Source organism: Lampris incognitus, chromosome 16 (genome assembly GCF_029633865.1).
Source record: "Lampris incognitus isolate fLamInc1 chromosome 16, fLamInc1.hap2, whole genome shotgun sequence".
In the NCBI taxonomy this organism is placed as follows: domain Eukaryota; kingdom Metazoa; phylum Chordata; class Actinopteri; order Lampriformes; family Lampridae; genus Lampris; species Lampris incognitus.
This window is the reverse complement of record NC_079226.1, coordinates 46,321,445-46,344,994: the sequence shown is the minus strand read 5'-3', so window position 1 is coordinate 46,344,994 and position 23,550 is coordinate 46,321,445. Positions and strand designations below refer to the sequence as shown.

The window sequence follows — 23,550 nt, the reverse complement described above, 5'->3', positions numbered from 1 at the left end:
GGAAGAGCATGTCAAGAGTGTGCTGGAGGTGAAGAGAGTCAGACAGAGTGATGAGTATGAAGCTGGAAATCGAAGTTGTATTGCTGAATGTTATCAGCACATATGCCCTGCAAGTTGGGTGTGAGATGGACGAAAAAGAAGAATTCTGGAGTGAGTTGGACGACGTGGTGGAGAAGGTACCCAAGGAGGAGAGAGGGGTGACTGAAGTGGACTTCAACGGACACGTTGGTGAAGGGAACAGAGGTGATGAGGAGGTCATGGGAAGGTATGGTGTCAAGGAGAGAAATATGGAAGGACAGATGGTGGATTTTGTGAAAAGGATGGAAATGGCTGTGGTGAATACATATTTCAAGAAGAGGGAGGAACACAGGGTGACGTACAAGAGTGGAGGAAAGTGCACACAGGTGGACTATATCTTATGTAGAAGGCGCCATCTAAAAGGGATTGGAGACTGCAAGGTGGTGACAGGGGAGAACGTAGCTAGGCTGCTTCGGATGGTGGTCTGTAGGATGACTTTGGAGACCAAGAAGAGGAAGTGAGTGAAGACACAGCTGAAGATCAAATGGTGGAAGTTGAAGAAGGAAGACTGTTGTGAGGAGTTCAGGCAGGAGTTAAGACAGGCACTGGGTGGTAGTGAAGAGTTGCCAGATGGCTGGACAACCACTGCAGAAATAGTGAGGGAGACAGCTAGGAAGGTACTTGGTGTGTCATCAGGGCAGAAGAAGGAAGACAAGGAGACTTGGTGGTGGAAGGAGGAAGTACAGCAAAGTATACAGAGGAAGAGGTTGGCAAAGAAGAAGTGGGATAGTCAGAGAGATGAAGAAAGTAGACAGCAGTACAAGGAGATGCAGTGTAAAGCAAAGAGAGAGGTGGCAAAGGCAAAGGAAAAGGTGTATGGTGAGTTGTATGACAGATTAGACACTAAGGAAGGAGAAAAGGACTTGTACCGATTGGCTAGACAGAGGGACCGAGCTGCGAAGGATGTGCAGCAAGTTAGGGTGATCAAGGATAGAGATGGAAATGTGCTGACAAGCGAGGAGAGTGTGCTAAGAAGGTGGAAGGAATACTTTGAGGGGCTGATGAATGAAGAAAATGAGAGAGAGAGAAGGTTGGATGATGTGGGGATAGTGAATCAGGAAGTTCAGTGGATTAGCAAGGAGGAAGTGAGGGCAGCTATGAAGAGGATGAAGAATGGAAAGGCAGTTGGTCCTGATGACCTACCTGTGGAGGCATGGAGATGTTTAGGAGAGATGGCAGTGGAATGTTTAACTAGATTGTTTAACACAATCTTGGAAAGTGAGAGGATGCCTGAGGAGTGGAGAAGAAGCATACTGGTACCGATTTTCAAGAACAAGGGTGATGTGCAGAACTGTAACAACTACAGAGGTATAAAGTTGATCAGCCACAGCACGAAGATATGGGAAAGAGTAATAGAAGCTAGGTGAAGAGGAGAGGTGATGACCAGCGAGCAGCAGTATGGTTTCATGCCAGGAAAGAGCACCACAGATGTGATGTTTGCTCTGAGAATGTTGATGGAGAAATATGGAGAAGGCCAGAAGGAGTTACATTGTGTCTTTGTAGATTTAGAGAAAGCATATGACAAGGTGCCGAGAGAGGAGGTGTGGTATTGTATGAGGAAGTCGGGAGTTGCAGAGAAGTATGTAGGAGTGGTGCAGGATATGTATGAGGGCAGTGTGACAGTGGTGAGGTGTGTGGTTGGAATGACAGATGGGTTCAAGGTGGAGGTGGGATTACATCAAGGATCGGCTCTGAGCCCTTTCTTGTTTGCAACGGTGATGGACAGGTTGACGGACAAGACCAGGCAGGAGTCTCTATGGACGATGATGTTCGCAGATGACATTGTGATCTGTAGCAAGAGTAGGGTGCAGGTTGAGGAGAGCCTGGAGAGGTGGAGGTATGCACTGGAGAGAAGAGGAATGAAAGTCAGTAGGAGCAAGATGGAATACCTATGCGTGAATGAGAGGGAGGATAATGGAATGGTCAGGATGCAAGGAGTAGAGGTGACGAAGGCATACGAGTTTAAATACTTGGGGTCAACTGTCCAAAGTAACGGGGAGTGCAGAAGAGAGGTGAAGAAGAGAGTGCAGGCAGGGTGGAGTGGGTGGAGAAGAGTCTCAGGAGTGATTTCCGACAGAAGGGTACTAGCAAGAGTGAAAGGGAAGGTTTACAAGATGGTAGTGAGACCAGCTATGTTATATGGTTTGGAGACAGTGGCACTGACGAAAAGACAGGAGGTGGAGCTGGAGGTGGCAGAGTTGAAGATGATAAGATTTTCACTGGGAGTGATGAAGAAGGACAGGATTAGGAACGAGTATATTAGAGGGACCGCTCAAGTTGGATGGTTTGGAGACAAAGCAAGAGAGGCAAGATTGAGATGGTTTGGACATGTGTGGAGGAGAGATGCTGGGTATACTGGGAGAAGGATGCTGAATATGGAGCTGCCAGGAAAGAGGAGAAGAGGAAGACCAAAGAGGAGGTTTATGGATGTGGTGAGGGAAGACATGCAGGTGGCTGGTGTGACAGAGGAAGACGCAGAAGACAGGAAGAGATGGAAACGGATGATCCGCTGTGGCGACACCTAACGGGAGCAGCCGAAAGTAGTAGTAGTAGTAGTAGTATGTTATTATCATATTAGCTAATTAACTTCTTTTCGTCTACTGATGATATGGAGACTCGTGCCGTTACCTGTATTGTATTATGTGATTTCATTGTATTCATGTTATTATCATATTAGCTAATTAACTTCTTTTCGTCTACTGATGATATGGAGACTCGTGCCGTTACCTGTATTTTATTATGTGATTTCATTGTATTCATGTTATTATCGTATTAGCTAGTTAACTTATTTTCGTCTGCTGATGATATGGAGACTCGGCGTATTGTTTAACTATATGTTCTCTTGGTGTGTTAGGCAATACTCAATACGCAGAAGACAGGAAGAGATGAAAACGGATGATCCGCTGTGGCGACACCTAACGGGAGCAGCCGAAAGTAGTAGTAGTAGTAGTAGTATGTTATTATCATATTAGCTAATTAACTTCTTTTCGTCTACTGATGATATGGAGACTCGTGCCGTTACCTGTATTTTATTATGTGATTTCATTGTATTCATGTTATTATCGTATTAGCTAGTTAACTTATTTTCGTCTGCTGATGATATGGAGACTCGGCGTATTGTTTAACTATATGTTCTCTTGGTGTGTTAGGCAATACTCTGTAATATATTTCATATGTTTAAAAGCTATCAACTTGCCATGGTGTTAAGCTGGGTGTGTGATATTTGCATATACAGTCTAAATTAAATAATCCTAATAATCTCCTAAAATCACAGAATGACTATTAATGAGGGGGCAGAAAGCAGGTATCCCGCCCGTGGTTCGCACAGGGCAAGCAAAAGCCAGGTATGTCTGTTTTTTAGAAGTTTTTAAAAAGTTTAGTTTTTACTACTACCTTTTTTTAATATTTTCTTTCTTTCCGAAATCTCTTCTCAAGTCTCTTATTATTTTCCAAGCCTTTCCTATTTTCCACTTTTTTATAATTAGTATTTTTATGTTTTTTTCCTCTCACAAAGTTGTGTGCATATAAATTATTATTATTTTCATTTAAAAAAAGTCTCAATTGCATAATTCCTCTCAACTGACTAAGCCAAATTTAGATCATTTTTATATCACAAGGAAAGCCTCACATGTGATCATGTTTTGAAGTTTTATCGTCCAGGCAATGAGATTACTTTCAGATCATTTCTTCTTCTTTTTTTTGTTTTGGGTTTTTTTCCCTCCTTTTCTCTCCAGTTGTACTTGGCCAATTACCCCACTCTTCTGAGCCGTCCCGGTCTCTGCTCCACCCCCTCTGCTGATCCGGGGAGGGCTGCAGACTACCACATGCCTCCTCCCATACATGTGGAGTCGCCAGCCACTTCTTTTCACCTGACAGTGAGGAGTTTCACCAGGGGGACATAGCGCATGGGAGAATCATGCTATTCCCCCCAGTTCCCCCTCCCCCCAGAAGAGGTGCTAGTGCAGCGACCAGGACATATACCCACATCCGGCTTCCCACCCGCTGACATGGCCCATTGTGTCTGTAGGGATGCCCAACCAAGCTGGAGGTAACACGGGGATTCGAACCAGCGATCCCCATGTTGGTAGGCAACAGAAGACTGCCACGCCAACTGAGCCGTAACCATTAAATTCATGGTAGTAAATTTCTATTGGTTACATTGCTACTCTTGCCCAGACGGACCAATGACTGATCGTTGTCAAGGACCCTCTACCTGCCCCGCCTACAAGGACCCAGGCTGCCTGGCCCATGGCATGCTACGTGCAACATGTAGCGGGACATCAGTGGAGACCTCACCACAGATTGACATCATCGCCGGGTAACCTCGGCTTTCCTGTGGGGATCATAAAACGGGAGTCATAGATCATCTGGCACCGGCCACGGTGGCCTCCACTGGAACTGAATCCTCTCTGCATCATCTAGACTCTAGATGGGTGCCCACTACGTCGATCGTGATCGACCAGTAGATCACGAAGGCAGTGCTGGTAGATCTCCATGACATATTTTTTTCAAGACATTAGCCTATCATCTGTCCTCCATTTGGCATTTGCCTTTTGATTGATGTAAAGGACGGCCAGTCTGCTGTTGCCTAAAACCAAAGATTGTAGAGCGGAACCTAAAACTTTGTTAGATTAGGTTACCATAACAACCAGAGCCCTTCTCTAACGTACCTTGAAGTTCACATGCCCACAACGTGAGCTAATGCAGAACTGCATCGAGCTAGCTAGTTCAACTCTCTAAAAAAACTCTACTAAAAAGTGAAACAAAACAAAAATGAGTGGGGGAGCCGGACCTCGCAAGAAACAAAAAACGTACCCTTTCCATGTGGAATGGGAGGAGGACTTTTTTTTCACCATGTCTTATTCCAAATGCGTTTGTCTCATCTGTCAGTCTAACATTGCTATCCCAAAGAAAGGAAATGTGGAGAGGCACTTTCGAACTGTTCATAAAAACTATGACAATGACTTCCCTCCGAAAAGCGAGCTGAGAAAGAGAAAGGTGAGGGAACTAAAATCGCAGTTAGTCGCCCAGCAGTCACTTTTCCCGCAGCCGAATTCAAAGGCAAAGGCAGCCACCGAAGCATCTTTACGTGTGAGTCACTCCATCATTAAGCATAAGAAGGCCTTCCAAGATGGAGAGATGATGAAAGAGGCCTTCCTTGAGGCAGCAGATTCACTGTTTCGGGACTTTAAAAACAGATCAGAAATAATACCTTCAATCAAAGCTCTCCAGTTATCAAGAAATTCTGTCACAAGGCGCTGTGAAGTGATGGGCGATGATTTGACACAGCAGCTTTGGAGGGACATCGTGGACTGCGAGTGTTTCTCACTACAACTGGACGAGTCTACGGACATCAGTGATACGGCCCAATTGTGCATTTTCATTCGGATGGTGTTTCAAGATATGACCGCAAAAGAGGAGCTGTTAACAATACTAGCCAGGAAGGAACACGCGCGGGGAGAGGACATTTTTCAGATCTTCAAAAACTTTGTGGATAAAATCCAGCTCCCAGTGTGTAAACTGGTGTCAATCACCACGGACGGTGCGCCTGCTATGGTGGGCCGCTCCAATGGATTTATTGCCAAGCACAGGGAGGACGATGCTTTCCCGGACTTCCTTAATTACCACTGCATAATACACCAACAAGCATTATGCGCAAAAATGCTAAACATGAAAGAGATCACGGATGTGGCAACCAAACCCGCCTGTTCTATTCGAGCGAGGTCTCTTCAAAGACGGTTGTTTGGTACACATTTGGAAGAGGCCGACTGTAACTCCTCCGACCTCTTGCTACACACTGACGTGAGATGGCTTAGTAGAGGGAGATTCTTGCAGAGATTTCGAGAGCTCTGTCCGGAGATTAAGGAGTTTCTCCTTATCACTAAACATGCGGAACACAAGCAACTTAATGACCATCAGTGGCTGCTAGACTTGGCCTTTTTAACTGATTTAACCAACATGTTGAACGAGCTTAATTTAGAGCTGCAAGGAAAAGACAAAAGCGTGGTAAACATGATCAGCTCAGCTAACGCTTTCAAATGGAAAATGCAACTTCTGTCCTCAAAGTTGCAGCGCCGTGATTTGGGAAACTTCTGAAACCTGGCAGCAGTGCTGGAGAAGCAAGGGAGGGCATGTGCGCAACTTGACAAGTCCGGTCAGACTTTGACAAACGGTTTCAAGACTTTGCTTTGCTCGAGCCAATCGCTACATTTATGTGCTACCCATTTGGGGAAGATACAGAGGTGGATTCCCTCGCCTCAAAAATGGCAACACTGTTTCACCTGAACTCGTCTGCAGTGGAGGATGAGATGCTGACAGTACAGGCTGACATTCAGCTTAAGTCCAGGGCGCATGGAGAGTTTTGGAACTTACTTACAGAGGACAAGTACCCAAACATGAGGAAATGTGCAACCTCCTTGACAACATCATTCAGCTCTACTTATTTGTGTGAGTCAGCCTTTTCTCACATGAAGATTATCAAGTCCAAATACCGTTCAACCATGACAAATGATCATTTGGAGGCCTGCTTGAGGCTGGCTACCAGCAGCTACTGTCCGAACTATGCAACCCTGTCTGACTCCCTCCAGTGCAGGTCATCCTCAGAGTAGAGAGGTAGAGATCACAAATCTATTTACCACAGCTGTAAAGGTTCATGCAGTGATGCAATTTCAACATTGTGTAGTAGCAAATGCTTGGTATGATTATTGCCTGTGTAAGGTTCAATATAAATGCAAATCCATTGGAATACTGTATATGTAACACAACATGTATATAAATACACACACTGCATATAAGTGTTCATATATATGTAAAACATGTATTGAGTATTATTATTATTATTATTATTATTATTTTTAATATGAGTAGATCATTTTGACCTGGTCATTTTAAAAGTAGCTCACGAGTCAAAAAATTGTGGGCGCCCCTGATCTAGAGTATGCTCGAGACATAGCTGCTGCCTATGATAGGCTAAGAGTTGATTTCAGATAACAATCTACAACCTCAATTTAAACCTTAGAAATAACTTAATCACATCATACCATTCCGCCCCCTGGTATTTCTAAAATCTCGTACTCCTGGATACCATCTCCAACTTAGCATAACTTCTGGTTCGCCAGTTGAAAGGGACAAATTCATTCATCTATGTGATTCTGACTTGCCATTTATTCCTATATTCATTCATATATTCATGTACTTCTTTACTCTGTTGTTGGTAGACATTTAGCCATTAATAAATGTCTCCATCATTGACAGTTGTTGTATATCAGGAATCAGGAACAATGTATTGTCAAAAAAGAAAGAACCAAAATTTTGTTTCTTTTGTGCATGCAAGTACATGAAAGAAATGACAATATGTGTGTTTCTCTAAATGTAAGGCCAGAAATCCCTATAATCAAGCGGTTACAACTTCAGATCAGGAATCAGGAATACGTTATTGTCTTCACCTCATGCACTTGTGCACATGAAATGAAACAAAATGCAGTTTCCCCAGCCCACAGCAGTACAACATACAGTTGCTCTAGCCCACAGCAGTACAACATACAGTTTCTCCAGCCCACCGCATAGTTTCTCCAGCCCACAGCAGTACAACATACAGTTTCTCTAGCCCACAGCAGCACAACATTGTTTCTCCAGCCCACAGCAGGACAACATACAGTTTCTCCAGCCCACAGGATACAGTTTCTCCAGCCCACAGCAGTAAAACATACAGTTTCTCCAGCCCACAGCAGCACAACATTGTTTCTCCAGCCCACAGCAGGACAACATACAGTTTCTCCAGCCCACAGCATACAGTTTCTCCAGCCCACAGCAGTACAACATACAGTTTATCTAGCCCACAGCAGTACAACATACAGTTTCTCCAGCCCACAGCATACAGTTTCTCCAGCCCACAGCAGTACAACATACAGTTTATCTAGCCCACAGCAGTACAACATACAGTTTCTCCAGCCCACAGCAGTACAACATACAGTTTCCCAGCCCACAGCATAGTTTCTCCAGCCTACAGCAGTACAACATACAGTTTCTCTAGCCCACAGCAGTACAACATAGTTTCCCCAGCCCACAGCAGTAGAACATAGTTTCTCCAGCCCACAGCAGTACAATCTCCAGCCCACAGCAGTACAACATACAGTTTCCCCAGCTCACAGCCGTGCAACATAGTTTCTCCAGCCCACAGCAGTACAACATACATTTTCTCCAGCCCACAGCAGTACAACATACAGTTTCTCCAGCCCACAGCAGTACAACATACAGTTTCTCCAGCCCACAGCAGTACAACACACAGTTTCCCCAGCCCACAGCAGTACAACATACAGACACAAACACATTCAAGCACTACAAGAACACACCTATTCTAACTAACACACATATCCAAACAAAACAAAAAAATTTAAAAAAAAGAATCACTGTCCAAGGGAACGAACACCAGCCAGGATGACTGTCGGAACCAGGGGTCTGCGTGGGCTAGCAGTTAGCCTAGCCTGCCCTGATTATGTGTCCTGTCAGACTGCCCTCTGCGTTTCCTCCTCAGGCGCGGCTCTAGGCAGGGGCTGTGTCCCTGTGGCAACCGGATGAAGCAGACCAAGCCCTCCCAGCCGATCCAGCGCCAGCTCTCCCAGCCAGACACCCTTGACACACCTCCCCGCACTCCTCATGACGACATCAAAACGACACCACAATCAATGCCAGGTGAGGCCGCCGCCAGACCGCCCTCTGTGTTATCGGAACTGCTAGTCTTCATGGGCTAGCAGGTAGCTTAGCTTGCCCCGCTTCCGCATCCTGTCAGACTGCCCTTGGTGTTACCTCCTCAGGTGCAGCTCTGGGCAAGGCCGCGGTCCCTGGGCCCACAGTGCAGCAGACTGTGCTCTCAGCTGATCCAGTGCCAGCTCTCCCAGCCAACAAACGAAGACAAAAATTTAGACGCAGACGTAGACAAAGACACTGCATGGTACTGGTTGAGGCCACCGAAAATGTGAATTTGCGCCATCATCTTCCCACACCGGTACTGGGTGAGGTCACCAAAAATGTGAATTTGCGTCGCCATCTTCCCACACCGGAAGCAGTGTGGATATGATGTAAAACTGATTAATTTGGTTTACATACAATTCGAATGCACATCATAGGTAGTGTCCACAAATGTATAATGACAGCATAATCATATTATGGTTATTCTTTGCTACAGCAGTGACTCTTCCCTCTAAGGGGACGAGTGGACTCAAACCATGCCATTAAAATGCCCCCTCAGGATAACAGAGCCCCTGGACCCCCTCATTGTTGGGTTCAAGCATTCAGGTTTTTCCTTTTTAATATGTCACCCATCTGTATTTTCAAAGATGGTTTCATAGTTTTATTCAAGTATATTTATTTTCTTCTCCTTCTTTCAGCTTGTTCCCTCTTTTTCAGGGGTCGCCACATCAGATTTTACAGTTTCCATCGGTACCCTGTGAGGGCACAGCACCAGCAGTGGTCGTTGTTAATCCGGGCCTTGACAGAACCGGTATGGTCTTGTCAATCCGAATACTGTTTTGTCAAAATTTTACATCGGATGCCCTTCCTGACACAACACTAACCCTATGGACGGGGGCACATGGACATATACCCGTGCCTGGCCCCCATGCCCATGCCTGTTGCCTAATATAGTATAGTATAACATATATTTATTTTAGTATAGTTTATTTATAAACTATACTAAAATAAATATCAAAATATAAAATAAATATAAAGCAATAAAAATATAAAACAAATATCAAATTGCATAGTTTATTTACAAACTTCAGTGTTTTCATTTGATTATTGATGGGTGCACTTGCACCCCCTGCACCCCTGGTAAAATCACCAGCTATATATATTTTAGGATAAATTTATTGATGCTACTCTTACATCACTGTTTGATTGCACTAGTTCTCGTATGCTGTGTGTGCGTGGATGTGTCTGTGCATATGCCTTTCACACACAGTTACAAATGGAAAAATAGTTCGCTGTATCCGTAGCTACAGTAGATGTTTGACTGACATTTTCATATTGCATATGGAAAACATTGAAATTGTCAAGTGTAATTGTCAATCGGCTACTGACCTTGGTATTCTTCTGACTGCGGGCAGTCTCTTTACGCTCCTGAGGCTTTCCGTGGGTGAAGAGAATGAGGCCGTTGGGCTCGGTGGTACGGAAATCAAAGGAGATGGAGCCCATACGCTTGGTGTTCCATTTGGGAAGGCTGATGTAAGCCTCAGGGGTCTCAAAGGAAATGGGGTCCAGAGTAGCTACGTTCTCACACCTGTAGGACACCTCACCCTGGATTTTCATCTTGGGGTCCACGATACGGGCCAGGCGGGAAAGCTCTAGACGGATATCATTGTTCTTGTACACCACCTGTTAGAGAGGAAGGATAGTACCATATTTTTTATCTTTTAGAATTTAATAGTGAAGAACAATTTCGATATGTTGGGTATGGTGAAGACTTGAAAGACCTGCTGTCATTTAGAAATAGCATAACATTAGTACAGCTATCAAATAAAATGTGGGTGGTACAGTCTAAATTTGGGAGTATGAAATAGTCTTTCAAAACAGACAATGGAAAGATAAAGTCATTTGGAGCTGCTATTAGCATATTCTGAAGATATTCGGACAAGAAAAGAGCTTACATCCCAGCAAGCATCTGGAGGTAGGCATCATTCCCCCTTTAACTTTAACCATGGCATTGGATGTATTCACTACAGCATCAAAGTTACAAGTAGGTTGGATATTTATGGATGATGAGACAAATGACTTGTGCAGCACCTCCAAAGAAAAGGCCGCTGGATGAAGGGGATGATAATCTCAACTGTGCTGGAATGAAATTTCCTCCAACAAGGTCAAGGAGCATCTCTGATGCTGAGGGAAAAATGGTCAACAAAATATTTTTATAGATGAGGGAGTAATTCAAATAGTATTAGAGAAGCTTGCCGAAGATTGTGAAAGTGATGTAATGTGATTATAAATGACATGAGCATTCTGAGGAGCTGCAGCAGGCCACAGTTAGGCAGCTAGGCAAGATCAAGTTGTAGTGCCTGAGTTTAGCTTGTTGCCTTGACTAATGTGACCACTGATAGAGTATGACATATGTAGTCATTTTAAAATTGACAGGTGGGTTAGCTGATAAATCATGACATGAATGGGAAAGGAATTTCGATGTTGCTTGTATTTTGCCTAACATGGGTAAAAGATGCTCAACAATAGATTGGATATGACATGTAGACTTAGGGCAGAACACAAATGACTGTAGTGGCATCTGTATACATGAGGCAGAAATGGAATCAGAAAAAAAAGCATTTAAACAGGCACAGCATAGACATATTGTAGAGATATTGTAGGGCGGATGCAAACAGAGAGGCATGGCTTCAGGCTAAGCACAGGGCCATCATAAAGCATGGAAACTGACAGAGAGGAGGACAATAATGACACTGGACTATCTTCCCCTCCATATTTTCCCAAGGAAAATTCACCAAGTTAGTTAAGTGTTTAGCTGTCTCGCAGCAACAGCTTGAAGTATACAACTAGAAACCAAAGGATAAGCTAAAAGAAATTAAGATAATGAAAAAGGGCTTTCAGTCATTAAGGGAGGAATGTTTAGAAGTGGAATCATTTCAGTCAGGTAACATCAACTTCAGGAATTCATAAAATCCTTTGTGTTTTTTGTAGATTGCCCTCAGTGGCTAACAATTATTCAAGTCCAAAAAAATAAAAAATCTGTCAAGTTTGACCCTCGCCCTACAGGGTTTGATTTGCATATGCATTTGCCTTATCCTCATTGAATTTGCTTTCCTTGTTGCACTTTTAATTTCCATTGCTGTTGTACACAAAACATTTTCCTACCAAGAAAAATACACTGCCTGTCTTGCATCATTATATTGCATCACATTGTAATGTGTCATATTGTACTGCAATGCATCATATCATATAGTGGAACACAATGTATCATATTGTATCATATAAGAACAGTATTCTGTTATATTGGATTTGTTTACTAGCAAAAATATCCCAGTGGTGCAGACCTGTTGTATGCAAATATTGTGAGGGCTCACCTAAAAGGAAGCCAATGGAAGAAGTCCTGAACTCCCAATACTACCTCGCCTACCTCTGGCAGACCTGGAGAGAGAGCAGCTGATGGCCATATCCTATTAACTAGAGTTAATCGGAGTGAGAGATGACCACAGACAACAGATGAACAGCAAAGATGGCTTAGTACTTTGTATCTCTTGTGCCTCAATCCCTCTCCTTTATGTCTTCCAGAGCAACCCCTGTTAAGTCTCTCAGCACACTGTAAAGAAGGATTCCAACCAGGAAAAACCTCTGTTTGATTCATCCCCACACCCTGTCCCATCATTTAATTAATAAAGTGAATTTGAGTTCTGCAACACTAGTTTGTCCCCATCTAGCGTTTCTCCAAGATTGGGAACCACATATGGTGAAGAATGCGGGCACTGTGATTGTGGCAACTGCCCAAAAGAGAAATGGAAGCAGCCCTTTGAGCAGAACTTTTAAAGAGGCAGGCCACCCTGGCCACATTCGTACAACTATTCCAGTAGGGCCAACACTCCCAGGATAGAACCCCCACACCCAGAGAGGTACTGACTAAATTTACAGCTGAGGATGATGTAGATCCCTACCTCGAGATATTTTAGAGGACAGCAGACCATGCAGGGTGGCCACAGGCACACTGGGGAGGAATCCTAGCCCCATTCTTGACCGGAGAAGCTCAACGAGCCTGTCAGGACCTAACCCCCACACAGGCCAGTTCTTACCACACCCTGAAAACCACCATCCTCTCCAGGTATGGATACAGTCTGCCAGCTCAGGCAAAAGATTTCATTTATGGAGGTATGACCTCACACAGGCCACCCATGCTCAGATAGGATCCCTTTGCTGCCTAATACGAAGTTGACTGACAGAGGGGATGGATCTTCAGCGATGGAGCAAGTGGTGTTGGACCAATGCATCCGAGCCCTACCACCTGACACCTGACACTATGCTGGCCAGGCCAGCCCCCAGGGGGTAGATCACCTGGTGAGCCTTATGGAAAATCATCAGGTAACCATGGATAGTATGCAGCCTGTCAGAGAGGAATGGGTGAAAGGGAGGGGCAGCACAGGCCGATACCAAACAGACAGACCTGAAGAGGGAGGTTCCAGTGGATGCTGGCCAGGGGGATCTCCACCCAAAAAAGAAGACCAGCCAGTGCGATGGATGAGAGGAGGTGTTATATGTGTGGAAAAGAGGGCCACATAGCATGGAATTGTCCAGACAGAGATGTGATCATGCTGTCTACTGACTCAGCCACCCCAACCTGCCTAAATGCCACCTCTTGCTGGAAACATGAAGATGTAAAGGCCTTGTACATCCCCAAACGGGCACATGGAAGAGACACGGAGGGCTCCCTAGACTACAGCAGCAAAGTAACCCTTGTCAGACCAGAGTATGTAGGAGAACCTGTGCCAGGTGAGGTTGATGTATCCTTTGTACATTGTGATGTAAACACTTATCCATTAGCTTATGTGTACCTTCAGACCACCCAAGGTCAGACAACCTTGCCAGCTGGAGTGGTCAACAACCTTCCAGTTCCTGCATTAATTGGCAGAGACTGCCCTCTTTTCTCCCGACTCTGGAAAAAGGAATCCAGGTGTGGGGGAAACAACACGCAATGAAAGAGGAAGGGAAGATGCAGACATTCCATGGCTCAAGTGTGTGCTGTAGTACCACCTGCAAGCCCCCAGGAAAGATCCAACCAGTCTGAAAGGGGGTCAGAGCACAACTCCGCTCTGGGGGACACCATGAAGTCAGCTGAAGAGGGGGCTGAGCATAAACCAGCCCCCAAGGAGGTCAGATCAGAGGAGGTCTTCTCAGAATTTCTCCTTGCTTAACCAGGAGATTCCTAAATGCCAGGTTGTTTTGCCACAGCCCAACTCCAGGATCCAAATCTAGCCCAAGCACAGAGAGAGATGCTTACTATAGATGGGGTCCTCCTACCTGGGGTGAGTGAACTCATATATCCTCACTTTGTGCAATTCAATTGTTTGCTGTATAGGATACAAAAAGTCCAAATGACTGTAGTTAACCAGTTACTTGTACCCAGTCCTTATATTTCTAAGGTCACAATATAATAATATCCATCCATCCCTTATTCAAGCCACGTATCCTGCTCTCAGGGTTGCAGGGGATGCTGGAGCCCATCTCAACAATCATTGGGCAGCAGGCGGGGAGACACCCTGGACAAGCCGTCAGGACATCACACAATATTAATATTAATAATGATAACCAATAATAATATATTGATATATTATACGTATATGTCACTCATACTCACCTACTTGGGGCACATTTGGCACCCCAGAAAACCAATGAGCAGATCATGGCAAGGTTATACTGGCTGAGAGTCAAACGGGCAGTCGAGGACTATGCTGACACTGTGCCGAATGCCAGCTAACCGCCCCCATGACATCAGCACCTGGACGCTGGTACCCCTCTACCTATTATCAAAATTCCATTCAGCCAGTTGGCCATGGACATCATGAGCCCCTTGCCAAAGTCAGCACAAGGTCATCGCTACATCCTGGTGATCCTAGACTATGCTACCCAGAGCCCATACCATTGCGGACTGCCACTGCCCAAGTGGTCGCAGGGATGTATTTTTATTCTTCTCCTGGGTGGAGATTGCCTCAGAAACATTGACTGATGAGGGGCCATGCTTATGTCAAAGGTGATGTAAGCAATGTCCAAACTGGTAAAGATTAAACAGCTGAGAACCTCAGTGTACCACCATCAGACAGATGGATTGGTGGAACGATTTAAGAGAATAATAAAGGGGACATTGAGAAAGCTAAGACATAATTGGGAAACATTGGGATCAGTTGTTACCATATGTACTATTCTCTAACCAGGAGGTACCCCAGAGCGCCACAGACTTCTCACCCTTCGAGCTGTTATATGGCCAGCAACACAGAGGCCTACTAGACATAGCCAAGGAGATGTGGGAACAGCAACCCTCACCCCACTGTTCCGTGATCGAGCATATGGACCAGATGCAATAGTGCATGTTACAGACCTGGCCAATGGTGAGAGAACACATGCAGAAGAGCCAAGAAGGGCAGGCACAGGTGTATAATTGAGGGCCCCAGATCCAAAAAAAATCTATCCAGATGAAAAAGTGCTAATACTGGTCCCTTCCACTGAGTGTAAATTCCTAGCAAGATGGCAAGGGCCATATGAGGTGATGGAACAAACGGGACCGGTGAACTACAAAGTAAGACAACCAGGGTGGCACAACGCCCCACCAAATATATCATGTGAACCTCATGAAAACATGGTATGACCTGGATCCAGCCACCACAGGAGCCCTGATGGCCCAAGATCCAAACCTGATACTGGAGCCTATTCTCATGGGAGACAAACTCTCAGCAAATCAAAAGCTGGATACTGGCAGGTACCACTCACTGACAGGGCCAAGGAGAAGACAGCCTTCTCGACACTAGATGGCCTGTACCAATACATAGTCCTTCCGTTCGGAGTCCATGGAGCACTGGCCACCTTCCAACAGATGATGGATAAGATACTCCGGCCCCATCAGAAATATGCAACCGCATACCCAGATGACATTGTCATCCACAGCACAGACTGGGACACCCACTGCCAACGCGTGAGGGCAATCTTTTGTGTACTTACAGAGACGGGGCTGGTCGCAAAACCCAGCAAATGCCAACTAGGATTAGAGGAGGTCGACACCTCCTCTAATCTGGGACACACTATTGGAAGGGGCATGGTGAAGCCACAACAAAACAAGGTGAACAGGATCACCCACGGGCCCCAGCCCAACACGAAGAAGCAGGTAAAGATCTTCTTGGGCTTAGTGGGGTATTATAATCAGTTTGTGCCACATTATGCAGCGGTCATCGGCCTGCTTTATGATCTCACCCAACTCAGGAAGCCACACCAGATCCAATGGCCTGAGGAAGCCGAAGCGGCCTTCATCCAACTATGAGAGGCCCTCTGCAGAGAACCCTTTGCAGTCTTGGCTACCCCAAACTTTGAGTGCTCCCTCATCTTACAGGCAGATGCCTTGGAGTCCAGCCTTGGAGAAGTCCTGTCACAGGTGATAAATGGGAAAGAGCACTCCATTGTATATATCAGCCGTAGACTGCTTAAGCATGAGAAGAAATATACTACTATAGAAAAAGCCTTGGCAATGAAATGGGCAATACAATGACTGCAATATTACCTATTATGCAGGAAGTTTACCCTCGTGACAGATAATGCTCAATTTATATGGCTCTACCTAAACAAAGGGAAAAATGCACATATTACATGCTGGTTTTTAGAATTGCAGGACTTTGCCTTCAAGGTAGAGCACCAAGCTGGGAAAGACCATGACCACGTAGATGCCCTCCCCCACAGGGATGAGGGTCTCTGGGCTGTCACTCCCTGCAGTGACATGACGTTATGGGGGTATATGTGAGGGCTCACCTAGAAGGAAGTCAGTGGTAGTAGTCCTAAACTTCCAATACTACCATGCCTACCTCTGGCACACCTGGAGAAAGGGCAGCTGACGGCCATATCAAATTAACCACCAGCTGCAGCGAGTCTGCAACCACCCTACACAAGCCAAAAAGACCAAGACTGTGGGGAGAGAGGGAGTAGCATGGTGGGGATAAACGTGAGTACAGCTTGTTGAACAAGAACATGTGTGTTTTTGACCATATTCTGTGACAAAGGCATTAGAGGGCGTGTGACCTCAGCAACCAGATGGTGGAGTGAGAGACGACCACAGACACAAACAATGGATGAACGGCAAAGACAGCTTGGTGCCTTGTTTCCTTCTTGTGTCTCACTCTCTTCTCTTTTCTGTCTTCCAGAGCGACCCCTGTTAAAGTCTCCTAGCGCACCATAAAGAAGGACCCCAACCAGGAAGAACCTCAGTTTGATTCAGCCCCACTTCCTGCCCCGCCGTCTAATTAATCAAGTGTATTTGTGTTCTGCAAAATTAGTTTGCCCCCGTCTAGCGGTTTTCCCAGACTGGGAGCCCACAAATATTCACAATGGTTATCCTCAGACCATTATCATTATAATGGATGCCCTCAATGTGAGCATTCAGCTTAACATTAACACTTCACTTGCCAATAAAACACTTGCCAATAAAACCAGAGCAACACATTCACAAAACACTTCACTGACCTCTCAAAAATATCCCACTATCCATTCAGGGCACATTCAAGGATATTTTACAGCATCCTCTCTAAATTGGTATAATTCATATTGAATCGTTGCCAAACTTGTATTAATATGGTTGTATTGAATATCAATAGGCCAGGCTGGTGCAGTACAATAGCAGTACAATAGCAGAGGGAGGCGGAGGTAATTGACTCTCAAGGAGCTGACACCTGCATCTGGTGCTGCTCTGCCTCATAGCTGAACTAATGGCTTGACAAAAGAGGTGCTCATTAAAAACGAGCCCCTTCACAGGTACACACACACACACACACACACACACACACACACACACACACACACACACACACACACACACACACACACACACACACACGCATGCACGCACATGCACACAGTTGTTTTGTCTACCTTTAGCTAGTTTAGAGACTAACGTGTGCTAGAGTTCTGTCTCTACAACAGACACACACATCCAGGTCTTAAGTGTGTGTGTAATGATCCTCCTCTAACCAACAACAGGTTCATAAGCGTGTTGTCCTCCTACTCTGACTTCACAATCTATTCCACAGAGAAATGTGCACAAAAGTCAATGTTGCCCTTTTCAGTTCATAAACATCATGTTGGCCTCATGGGGGGAGAGGTCAGCAGGCTGCAATAGTGATAATCCATCTAGTGCATCTAGTACATCTGGTACACTAGAGGCCAGCAGGCTGTGATAGTGATAATCCATCTAGTACATCTGGTACACTAGAGGCCAGCAGGCTGTGATAATGATAATCCATCTAGTACATCTGGTACACTAGAGGCCAGCAGGCTGTGATAGTGATAATCCATCTAGTACATCTGGTACACTAGAGGCCAGCAGGCTGTGATAGTGATAATCCATCTAGTACATATGGTACAATAGAGGCCAGCAGGCTGCAATAGTGATAATCCGTCTAGTACATCTAGTACACTAGAGGCCAGCAGGCTGTGATGGTGATAATCCATCTATTATACCTAGTACACTAGAAGCCAGCAGGCTGTGATAGTGATACTCCATCTAGTACACTAGAAGCCAGCAGGCTGTGATAGTGATAATCCATCTACTACATCTGGTACACTAGAGGCCAGCAGGCTGCAATAGTGATAATCCATCTAGTACATCTGGTACACTAGAGGCCAGCAGGCTGCAATAGTGATAATCCATCTAGTGCATCTGGTACACTAGAGGCCAGCAGGCTGCAATAGTGATAATCCATCTAGTACATCTGGTACACTAGAGGCCAGCAGGCTGCAATAGTGATAATCCATCTAGTGCATCTGGTACACTAGAGGCCAGCAGGCTGCGATAGTGATAATCCATTTAGTACATCTGGTACACTAGAGGCCAGCAGGTTGTGATAGTAATAATCCATCTAGTACATCTGGTACACTAGAGGCCAGCAGGCTGTGATAGTGATAATTCATCTAGTACATCTGGTACACTAGAGGCCAGCAGGTTGTGATAGTGATACTCCATCTAGTACATCTGGTACACTAGAGGCCAGCAGACTGTGATAGTGATAATCCATCTAGTACATCTGGTACACTAGAGGCCAGCAGGTTGTGATAGTGATAATCCATCTAGTACGCCTGGTACACTAGAGGCCAGCAGACTGTGATAGTGATAATTCATCTAGTGCATCTAGTACACTAGAGGCCAGCAGGCTGCAATAGTGATAATCCGTCTAGTACATCTAGTACACTAGAGGCCAGCAGGCTGTGATGGTGATAATCCATCTAGTATACCTAGTACACTAGAAGCCAGCAGGCTGTGATAGTGATACTCCATCTACTACACTAGAGGCCAGCAGGCTGTGATAGTGATACTCCATCTAGTACACTAGAGGCCAGCAGGCTATGATAGTGATACTCCATCTAGTACACTAGAAGCCAGCAGGCTGTGATAGTGATACTCCATCTAGTCCACTAGAGGCCAGCAGGCTGTGATAGTGATACTCCATCTAGTACACTAGAAGCCAGCAGGCTGTGATAGTGATACTCCATCTAGTACACTAGAGGCCAACAGGCTGTGATAGTGATAATCCATCTAGTAAACTAGAGGCCAGCAGGCTGTGATGGTGATAATCCGTCTAGTACATCTAGTACACTAGAGGCCAGCAGGCTGTGATGGTGATAATCCATCTAGTACATCTAGTACACTAGAGGCCAGCAGGCTGTGATGGTGATAATCCATCTAGTATACCTAGTGCACTAGAAGCCAGCAGGCTGTGATAGTGATACTCCATCTAGTACACTAGAGGCCAGCAGGCTGTGATGGTGATAATCCATCTAGTACACTAGAGGCCAGCAGGCTGTGATAGTGATACTCCATCTAGTACATCTAGTACATCTAGTACCCCAGAAAAAAGAAAAACAAAGCCAACAGAATGACCAGCTTTATTCATTCTGTTGTTATGTCTACATACCACGTTTACACTGGCTTAGCATAAAACTATGAGTAGAGAGCTGTTACTCTGTTTCTTGTGTGCTGGTTACACACGAGTGCTGCCTCACAGAAAACAAAACAGCGAGGACGCCTAAGTGGCCCATCTTTCATCACAGCACCCCAAATGCTGTCGATAACAAAGGGAGGACAGAGGCGCAGAGGGGGATGTGTGTGAAAATTGAAATCTGCTCAAGCAGAAAATTGAAGGCTCTTTTTTTCTCTAATTCTCTGGACAGAGGCCCCCCACCCCCTCACTCACCCCACCCCCTACCTCAGCACACACACACACACACACACACACACACACACACACACACACACACACACACACACACACACACACACACACACACACACACACCCTCTCTGTGGTTACATTACGGTAAACACACACAGCACACAAACAAACTGTTATTTTCTTACAATGATGTGGCCATCCCGCCCCTCCCTTTACCCCGGATGTTGTGTGAGAATACACAGGATTCTACCAGGGGGGTTTGGGGGGCCTGGCGGAGCCCACCGATAATCTGCCAGCACATCTGACAATAAATCAACCCATCCCTTGGGTGCCATGGGCCTTGATGGAGGATTGTCCTTTTCCTCTTCTTTCAATTTCTTCTTTGCTTTTGCTACATCTATCCTCTAGCCCCATCCTCCTCCTTTTTACCCCCCCCCCCACACTTACTCAGTCTCTTTGTCTAGCCATGACTTCATCCTTCCATTCTGTCTCTCTGTAAGCAGCACAACCAGCATTACAACGCAGCTGCCAAACACTGAGACTGAAGCTTCATTTGACCCCAGACTGGGTCACTTTTCACATCGCCATGGAAACTCTTGTCCTACTGCATCTTCACTGTTGGTATTAATTTTCCTGATAGCAGATGGTAAGAGCAAATTGCTTGCCTCTCCCGATCAAACGACGGCACAAACCTTTGATATACAGTGCATGGAAGTATTCTAATACTCTCAGCCTATCCCTGATAGATCCACTACAATAACAGCTCTTCTTTCCACACTGCCTATATGTATATCTAGATCAACTATAGCTATATCTATATATATGACAAGCAAAAAATGCAACGGCCTTAAGCCGCCACATGTGGTCATTGGTAGAAAAGAATATCAGTTATTCCGTCTCATAGAAAATCCTTGCAAAGAGCAGTGTATATTCAGTTAGAGGTAAAAGATGTGACCTGTGCTTGGCAGAAAAGTGTCTTACTATGTGCAGGTCTGATATGTCCACCTTGAATAATAGAAACGAATTGGCCACCAGCTGTAGACATCGAAAAACATGTCTCCTTTGTAACTATAAGTAAAACGTCTTTATTACCCCCCCCCATTAGATGATACACATATGACATTTATTAGGTTTTTTATGCTACTTCAAATATGGGTTTTTTAAAATATGTTGTTTTTTTTAACTATCTGAATCATGTTAGCAGCTGATGAGTGCACAACACCCGAAACAAGCTTGTACTGCCATGTATTAAACGTTTTTTCCTCTCTCTCTCTCTCTCTCTCTCTCTCTCTCTCTCTCTCTCTCTCTCTCTCTCTCTCTCTCTCTCTCTCTCTCTCTCTCTCTCTCTCTCTCTCTCTCTCTCTCTCTCTCAATTCAATTCAATATGTGCTTTATTGGCATGACAAACGTTTGTGTACATATTGCCAAAGCATGTAAAACAACAACAACACAACACAACAATGATTATAATAGTAACAGCAACAACGACAATGATTATGATATTAAACAACAACAGTAGCAATAGGTGCCGTCCCCCACTATCTCTCAGGTTGTGGCAGGACAATATAAATCTTGCTGCAATGCTCGCCGCTGGCCCCCCTCCCAGGACCACCCACAGCTTACCTGCGTCCTCCATTTTCTGCTACTCTGGAGTCACATGTTCCAGTTCCTGGACTAAAGCCCGGCGCTGTTTTTCAAATTTGTCACATTTAAGGAGGAAGTGCCCCTCTGTCTCCACCTCATCTGTCATGCACTGACCACATGTTGGATGCTATTTTGGCCTCCACATCTTTTTGTGTCCCCCCTTTTCAATGGCTAGACTGTGGTCACTGAGCCTGTATTTGGTGAGGATCTGTCGCTGCTTCCTGTCTCTGACAGTTAAGAGGTGTTCTTCCAGATCATAGTCTTTTTTTAGGACCTGATAGACTTCTAGTTTGTTTTGAGTTTTGATTTCAGCCTTACAATGTTTCTCATAATTGTTCTTGCTTTGTTTTATAGCTGATTTATCCTCATGTTGGTTTGTTTTATAGCTGATTTATCCTCATGTTGGTTTGTTTTATAGCCTGATTTATCCTCATGTTGGTTTGTTTTATAGCTGATTTATCCTCATGTTGGTTTGTTTTATAGCTGATTTATCCTCATGTTGGTTTGTTTTATAGCTGATTTATCCTCATGTTGGTTTGTTTTATAGCTGATTTATCCTCATGTTGGTTTGTTTTATAGCTGATTTATCCTCATGTTGGTTTGTTTTATAGCTGATTTATCCTCATGTTGGTTTGTTTTATAGCTGATTTATCCTCATGTTGGTTTGTTTTATAGCTGATTTATCCTCATGTTGGTTTGTTTTATAGCTGATTTATCCTCATGTTGGTTTGTTTTATAGCTGATTTATCCTCATGTTGGTTTGTTTTATAGCTGATTTATCCTCATGTTGGTTTGTTTTATAGCCTGATTTATCCTCATGTTGGTTTGTTTTATAGTCTGATTTATCCTCATGTTGGTTTGTTTTATAGTCTGATTTATCCTCATGTTGGTTTGTTTTATAGCTGATTTATCCTCATGTTGGTTTGTTTTATAGTCTGATTTATCCTCATGTTGGTTTGTTTTATAGCTGATTTATCCTCAAGTTGGTTTGTTTTATAGCTGATTTATCCTCATATTGGTTTGTTTTATAGCTGATTTATCCTCATGTTGGTTTGTTTTATAGCTGATTTATCCTCATGTTGGTTTGTTTTATAGCTGATTTATCCTCATGTTGGTTTGTTTTATAGCCTGATTTATCCTCATGTTGGTTTGTTTTATAGCCTGATTTATCCTCATGTTGGTTTGTTTTATAGTCTGATTTATCCTCATGTTGGTTTGTTTTATAGTCTGATTTATCCTCATGTTGGTTTGTTTTATAGCTGATTTATCCTCATGTTGGTTTGTTTTATAGCTGATTTATCCTCATGTTGGTTTGTTTTATAGCTGATTTATCCTCATGTTGGTTTGTTTTATAGTCTGATTTATCCTCATGTTGGTTTGTTTTATAGCTGATTTATCCTCATGTTGGTTTGTTTTATAGCTGATTTATCCTCATGTTGGTTTGTTTTATAGTCTGATTTATGCTCATGTTGGTTTGTTTTATAGCTGATTTATCCTCATGTTGGTTTGTTTTATAGCTGATTTATCCTCATGTTGGTTTGTTTTATAGCTGATTTATCCTCATGTTGGTTTGTTTTATAGCTGATTTATCCTCATGTTGGTTTGTTTTATAGCCTGATTTATCCTCATGTTGGTTTGTTTTATAGCTGATTTATCCTCATGTTGGTTTGTTTTATAGCTGATTTATCCTCATGTTGGTTTGTTTTATAGTCTGATTTATCCTCATGTTGGTTTGTTTTATAGCTGATTTATCCTCATGTTGGTTTGTTTTATAGCTGATTTATCCTCATGTTGGTTTGTTTTATAGCTGATTTATCCTCATGTTGGTTTGTTTTATAGTCTGATTTATCCTCATGTTGGTTTGTTTTATAGCTGATTTATCCTCATGTTGGTTTGTTTTATAGCTGATTTATCCTCATGTTGG

The 23,550-nt window shown here is 44.2% G+C and overlaps 1 protein-coding gene across 1 annotated transcript in view; it reads right to left on the bottom strand.

Moving 5' to 3' along the window:
* The window catches only part of nrxn3a (neurexin 3a), a 564,844-nt gene that overhangs the window by 443,083 nt on the left and 98,211 nt on the right, over positions 1-23,550 (bottom strand). The window contains exon 3 of the mRNA XM_056296357.1: positions 10,156-10,449. Coding sequence (XP_056152332.1) covers positions 10,156-10,449 — 294 coding nt within the window. The remainder of the gene's footprint in view (positions 1-10,155; positions 10,450-23,550) is intronic.